The sequence below is a fragment of the Ciona intestinalis genome, unplaced genomic scaffold (assembly GCF_000224145.3).
Source record: "Ciona intestinalis unplaced genomic scaffold, KH HT000096.1, whole genome shotgun sequence".
Taxonomy (NCBI): domain Eukaryota; kingdom Metazoa; phylum Chordata; class Ascidiacea; order Phlebobranchia; family Cionidae; genus Ciona; species Ciona intestinalis.
In genome coordinates, this window is record NW_004190418.1 from 104,620 (window position 1) to 112,227 (window position 7,608).

Consider the following 7,608-nt stretch of genomic DNA (forward strand, 5'->3'; position numbering starts at 1 on the left):
GTTACCACGTATGTAACTTATTTATCCTCGCTTGGTGGGGCAACAACAGTCGTTATAACACGGATGTCTGTGTCATACACCTCATGCCCGCTTACAATTAAGTTACCAGGTATGGACCTTTGCGGTTGATTGTAGTTTAGGTTTGTTTCCCTATTTGGTACAGTAAAGGTGACAATTAAACAACTCATAAGGAACCACTGGGTCGGGAACTTGTGTTTTGTATATTAACTAATTATAAAAGCACATATTGCCCACTGTCAAGTTATAACATGGGTGTCTTCTTATACACCAGACACACATGATGTATTCATACACCTCATGCTCACTGTCAAATTATAACATGGGTGTCTTCTTATACACCAGACACACATGGTGTATTCATACACCTCATGCTCACTGTCAAGTTATAACATGGGTGTCTTCTTATACACCAGACACACATGGTGTATTTATACACCTCATGCTCACTGTCGAGTTATAACATGGCTGTCTTCTTATACACCAAACACACATGGTGTATTCATACACCTCATGCTCACTGTCAACTTATAACATGGGTGTCTTCTTATACACCAAACACACATGGTGTATTCATACACCTCATGCTCACTGTCAAGTTATAACCATGGGTGTCTTCTTATACACCAAACACACATGGTGCATTCATACACCTCATGCTCACTGCCGAGTTATAACATGGGTGCCATCTTATACACCAGACACACATGGTGCATTCATACACCTCATGCTAACTGTCGAGTTATAACATGGGTGTCTTCTTATACACCAGACACACATGGTGTATTCATACACCTTATGCTCACTGTCAAGTTATAACATGGGTGTCTTCTTATACACCAGATACACCAGATACACATGGTGTATTCATACACCTCATGCTCACTGTCAAGTTATAACATGGGTGTCTTCTTATACACCAGACGTACATGGTGTATTCATACACCTCATGCTCACTGTCGAGTGTCTAGCACTAGTCAAGTTATAGCAATATTTGGTTGTCATAGCAACGGTTTTACTTACTCAATTTTATTGTTTTTAATATTAATTTCCTATTACTACCGGCTACGTTGTAAAACACAAATATTCAAACTCTTACGAACAGATATTCTCTCCAAGGCACCGCGTGTACGAGAAGAAAATAGAATTCATTTCGGAAAGCCCCTTAAGTTGGAATTCCGACGGTTACCGAAAGATTCCGATCTTATCCGAACAGTATAAAGAAGAATACGCTTTGCGAAAAGGACTTTTCCTTATTTGGCAAACCACGTAGACCGAAACCGCAACGACGCGGAAAGGAGAATTCACTTTATCTGCGCCCCGCTTTACCAAATAAGCGAAGTTATATTTGGGCGAGCATTGGGAGAATTGGTGGTCGGTGGGTTTGTTTTGAAAATTTAACGGGTTATACAAAATATTTTCACAAAACCCTTATATATTTGTGTAGATAATCATACACGCGTGTTATACATATTTTAACTTTAAATAATAACCAAGTAATTTTAAAGTTACGGTCGGTTTTGTATCTTTGCGTAAAATGACGTCAACTACGCAGCGCGCAAATTCCTCGATGCCTCCGTTGATATACCGCGTGTGCGCGAAATTCAGTTCAGTCGCTAAAATCGCTCGCCGGTGAAGGACAAGGTTCATAATACTCAAAGTTTTGTAGAAACCAGGACACATGTTGGCTTATGTGTCAGATAACGTGGCTTTGCATTCAAAGATACCGGAGGCTGATCCATCGTGGAATATTTGGGACAAAAACGAAGAAAATATTTGGGAATTTCGCCAAGTCTCGATGCAATGTAATGATGATTATGACGTAACATGGCCCGAAGAATTCTCTTGTTTCGATAACAAAGAATCATTATGCAGTAATAATTGCGTGGAGCAGGATACAGATATGAAAATAGAGCCAGTGGGAGTTGTATCACCTACGCTTCCTCATGCAGTGGATGGAAGTGCCGGCGTGGATTGTGAGGTTTTATTGGAAACTAACATCACCATGGATCATACACATAATCAATGTGGAGATGGAAAAAATCTTCCAAGTTACGAATCTGCTGTGATGGAACTCCCTGAATACCGGGAACGTCATTTCGCGACCAAGCCTCACGATATCGGTACGTATTACGTCATAATAGCTATTATAACAATCATAATTACGTTTATCTTTTTGTTTATTAAATAAATAATTAGAAAATATCCGAAACATATAAATAAAATTTCGAATTATTTTACAAAGAAAGTCTGGCATCAATTGTTATATTGTTACGTCATAATCTGAATATTATGCGTCATTAAATGGACGAAAGCCTCAATTAAACAATTATTATTTCACGAAACTTGAGCGATTAAAATCTTTTTTCCTTTGTTGCTTTATAACAATCGGTGTATTTTACGATTGATGTTTAAACTCTATTTTCCTTCTAGGCGAGATGAGCACATTGCAGTACATGCCAGCGCACCACCAAGCCAGCTTTAGTTACCCCTACCCAAGCTACGCTGTTGTATCACCGGTCCCAGGCAAGGACGAAACTAGTTGTTTACCGCCTCTACTTCACCACTCGATGGTGCAAGAAACTTTCCCGCCGATTATTTCAAGCCCAGGTTTTCATCCAAGAAGTCCAGACCAAAAACAGGAGCGCCCGTTTAAAAGTCACCTTCATGCAACTTACTCGTCTCCTGCCAGCCTTGAGAGCGCCCGAAGCCCGCAGCCGCAGTTAGAAACCCCGATCCCATACCCGACATATTTCCCACAAACTTCCCGATCGCCGAACCAACTTAATCCATTCTACGAAGCGAAAGGCGACACCGAGGATCATTATAACTACAACCCCCAACCTACAGTTAAAATAGAACCGTTCTCTCCACCCCAGCAAGATTATACGTCATCAGTGACGTCAGTGTTCCCACCATTACGTAGCAGTCCAGCTATGACTCAGCAGGAATTAGAATACAGTGAGTTTGTTGCTCAATGTAACCAATCGACTCCTGGCCCAAGCTACCAAGCAGATCATGGCATTGTGTTGAATGGTGAGGTTCATCTTCGTATCCAGCAAACCTATCTTCCACAAAGCGAAGTTTTCCACGAGAATTACAACCGACAACAGGAACAAGAATTCATTCCAAGATCAGACGAAAAGTATCCACCAACATTTGGATCAAGCCACATCCAACTGTCGACTCCTTTTGTTCAACCTCCCCCACCCTACAATGATCACAATGGGGGAATTCCCGATCATCACTTCCAACCGAGTGTGTTTACTCCCCAGTTCACCCCTGACGCTAGATGTCGTAGCCAGCCTACTAGGGGTAAAGGTAGATCAGCCAAACGACCTAGTCGAGTGTTACCCCAAGATCGACCGTATGCGTGCCCAATGCAAGGATGCGATAAAAAATTTTCAAGAACCGATGAATTGAATCGCCATGTTCGTATTCATACCGGTGAGTTAACTCGTTTAAATGAATATACAATATATATAACTCCCCATATTATCAGGTGTGAAACCATTCACGTGCCCAGAATGCCAACGTAGATTCTCACGAAGTGATCACTTACGTACCCATACCCGCACCCACACCGGTGAAAAACCATATAACTGCAAGATTTGCAGCAAAAGATTTGCAAGAAGTGACGAATGCAAACGACATACAAGAATCCATAACAAAGTTAAAACAAAGAAGCTGATTATGACGTCACCAAAACAAAGAACTGTTACGTCACAAGTTGAAACAATGACAACTATGACGTCACATCACCCTGGTTACCCAAGTGGTTCTATGACGTCACTATCCGTAGACAATGCGATGCAGCAATCGTGTTTCACTTACCAATGACATCATTTCCGCTTTAAATTATGTATATTATGACGTAATAAGATGTATTCTGCTATTGTGACGTCACATACCGTTGATCGGAAATTAAATAAATGTTTATGAACTGTGACGTAATAATTAGACACCAAATATAATGTTTCTATAAAACATAGAAATAGAATTATGTTATTGTCTCGTCATTATTGACACACAATAGCAAATTATAAGTTAAACGATTATCGCGTAATAGAGGAAAACTTCCGGAAGAAAATAATTTCGCGTGTAATCCAATTAATTGTTCCGATAATGAGCACAATTAAAGATTTATCGAGAAGTCTGGAACGTTTAGGTTTAAATGACGTGGCCGCCATCTTACTATGGTCTTAGATACGTCACTATGGCCTTTAATACGCCACCATGGCTGCTCGCGGTCGCGTAAACTCGGAATCCCCCAAATTCCCGCCCACGTTACCCTCGATAAATAGAAAGATAGGCAACGTAAGCAGGCAGTGATAACTAGGGTAATGTTAGTGATAACCAGGGTATATGTTGAAGATAAGCATGCGGGTTCATAGTAACCCAGCCTCGCTGTAACTAACCCAGCCTCAGGGCGCGAGGAACGACTCCGCGTTCTTTAACGATGTTTCAATCATTATCACGTCATAATGTTGCATGTCTCTAAATAATTGAAGGGGATTCCCCTCACCTTCATGAAAAAGTCTCCTGTTACGTCACAATTTTAACAAGATAAATTGTTCTAGAATACTTTTATTACGTCATAATTAAGTGCTTGATTATCTACTTATTGTGAGACACATTATTGAATTGTTACGTCACAATATTTGACTGTTGCACCATTTTGACGTAAAAAAGTCAATCATGCATAAGATGATTGTGACGTTACACTTACGATTTTAACATTGTTCGTTACGTCACACAAGGGTTTGTTTTGAGAAACCGGCGGATTCTCGCGCTCGTTTATTTATTCTTGTGTTACGTCACAATCGCTCCCGATGTTTTAGAACCGGCGAATTTGTGAGAAAAGTTTTAGCGAAATTAAAAATGCGTTTTAATAAAATACCGGCCAATATTTTAAATATCAAACTTTGATTTGTGATTGGTTTATTGTCACTGATGTCATCATTAATTATGACATCACACAGAGCAAGAAATAAACAACGAAATCAAATTTTCTCCTATTGTTTCCAATTCTCCATCGAACACATGGCCTCTGTTACGTCCTAATCACTGTTTGACGTTTTTGCATAAAAGAAAAAAAAACGGTTACCTTGGCTACGTCATGGTGGCTACGTCATGTCGACTACGTCTTGTCGACTACGTCATGTTGACTACGTCCTGTTGACTAGGTCATGTTGACTACGTCATGTCGGCTACGTCATATTGACTACGTTATGTTCGTTGGTAGGCTCCCCAAATAATATACGATGTTACGCATCGTTGGTTTTTGCACACGGCACGTTTTAAAACTGTGCTTGAATTCATCAGTGACCCAGAAGTTCAGGGAAAATATTCAAGTAATTTAATAATGAGTTTAGTTAGAGAATATCTTCTTATTGTGAGAAACTTAAATATCTAAAATTAATGTAATGCCAGTGTCGTGATATATTCGTTCCGGGCGCCATTGCGCATGCGCTAAGAGGCTATTGCGCATGCGCAGTAGCTCGGTACAGATACAATACGAGCTCTAATAAATACGTACCGACTAAAAAATGTTCCGGAGAAATATATTACAAACAAGAGATCACAGATCTAATGAATGAGCACACTTTAAACTAATTAGCATAATATAGTAGAGTCGGGGAAGGTGGGACACCTTCAACACATATTATCTAAATAGTCTGATCGTGTTTTAAACAACTAACAACGGTCTGCGAAAGTCGTGAAGATACGGTTTTATATTCATTAAATGTTCTTTGTTTACTACTAAATGAAAAGAGAAAACAAAATGAAAAGGTGTCCCATCTACCCCCACCCTGCTATATTAATTAATCCTTTTACTACAACGGTCGACTGGGCTCGATCAAAAACAAATCTGAAGTAACCAACAAAACAGGTTCTAGTCGACATTGGTGACGGTGGAGCAGTAGGCAGAATGTATTTACCTACATGTATTATAACTAATGAAACTTATGACGTATGAGGATTGAGTGATTGGTGAATAATATGTGTAAATACGCTTTGTACAACTCCTATACCATGTGTCTACTAAAAACTTACACTAGTTAACGTTGTCGTCGCTTAAAAACGTTTGTTTTTATGAATTTTGACAAAGTAATCACGCAGTAATTAGGTAATGTTAGAAGTTAATATTAATCCTATGATGTTGAATTAAAAATAATGTTTCAATTACGATGACTTTAAATCAAAAATCAAAATTTTAACGTGTAAACATCTTGTCTGGAACGTTTTCAACGGAGGGTCGTAATAAATTTCGACCGGGTAGACATTGTATTTGTTCTGAGCTGCTGCCCATTCGCAGTAGCGTCTCGACGCATGCGCAATGGTGCCCGGTACAAATATATCAAAAGGAACGAACACATTACGATTCGCAAACAACAACGTTTCCCGAAAAAATCGTTTTCATCTAACAAACAGCGAATGAAATGGTTAGGGACCAGGACACAAATAGCTAATGCTCAAAAATAAGCAAATGTATCGATTTACACTTGTGTTCAACGATGGTTAAGCGAGGAAACAAGATGGCGGCTTTGTCCTTAATTTCTGATAATTATGTTCTTTGGGGTGAATTTGTGAAGAGCACTGTACAATGGGTGGCCAACACTGTACAATGCGTGACCAGCACTGTACCATGCGTGACCAGCACTGCACAAAGTGTGACCAGCACGGTACGAAGTGGGGCCAGCACTGTACAATGTGTGACCAGCACCGTACAATGCGTAACCAGCACTGTACAATGCGTGACCAGCACTGTACAAAGTGGGGCCAGCACTGTACAATGCGTGACCAGCGCTGTACAAAGTGGGGCCGGCACTGTACAATGTGTGACCAGCACTGTAAAACGCGTGACCAGCACTGTACAAAGTGGGGCCAGCACTGTACAAAGCGTGGTCAGCACTGTACAATGCGTGACCAGCACTGTACAATACGTGACCAGCACTGTACAAAGTGGGGCCAGCAATGTACAATGCGTGACCAGCACTGTACAATGCGGGATCAGCACTGTACAAAGTGGGGCCAGTACTGTACAATGTGTGACCAGCACTGTACAAAGTGTGACCAGCACTGTACAAACTGGGGTCAGCTTTGTACAAAGTGTGACCAGCTGTGTACAAACTGGGGTCAGCACTGTACAATGTGTGACCAGCACTGTACAATGTGTGACCAGCACTGTACAATGCGTCACCAGCACTGTACAATGCGTAACCAGCACTGTACAATGCATGACGAGCACTGTACAATGCGTGACCAGCACTGTACAATGCGTGACCAGCACTGTACATTGCGTGACCAGCACTGTACAAAGTGGGGCCAACACTGTACAATGCGTGACCAGCACTGTACAATGTGTGACCAGCACTGTACAATGCGTCACCAGCACTGTACAATGCGTAACCAGCACTGTACAATGCATGACGAGCACTGTACAATGAGTGACCAGCACTGTACAAAGTGGGGCCAACACTGTACAATGCGTGACCAGCACTGTACAATGCGTGACCAGCACTGTACAATGCGTGACCAGCACTGTACAATGCGTGACCAGCACTGTACAATGCGTAACCAGCACTG

The 7,608-nt window shown here is 41.0% G+C and overlaps 2 protein-coding genes across 3 annotated transcripts in view; one reads left to right on the forward strand and one right to left on the reverse strand.

Annotated features, from left to right (window-relative positions):
• The window catches only part of LOC100185947 (protein FAM136A), a 6,123-nt gene extending 2,129 nt beyond the window's left edge, over positions 1 to 3,994 (reverse strand). Inside the window, exons 1-2 of one of the 2 annotated variants that reach the window (XM_018815626.2) lie at positions 3,984 to 3,994; positions 814 to 819 (exon numbers count right to left, since the gene is read on the reverse strand). The gene's annotated coding sequence lies outside the window, so the exon portion shown is untranslated. Of the gene's footprint in view, positions 1 to 813; positions 820 to 1,041; positions 1,160 to 3,983 lie in introns of those variants that run through there. The other variant, XM_002129844.5, reaches the window with a different exon arrangement.
• Positions 1,673 to 3,967, forward strand: ci-zf(c2h2)-42 (zinc finger protein Ci-ZF(C2H2)-42). Its single transcript, NM_001128118.1, has 3 exons — positions 1,673 to 2,141; positions 2,452 to 3,465; positions 3,521 to 3,967. Exons 1-3 carry the CDS (start codon positions 1,700 to 1,702, stop codon positions 3,856 to 3,858), a joined length of 1,794 nt encoding a protein of 597 aa, NP_001121590.1. The 5' UTR covers positions 1,673 to 1,699; the 3' UTR covers positions 3,859 to 3,967.
• Positions 3,995 to 7,608: the final 3,614 nt, after the last annotated feature.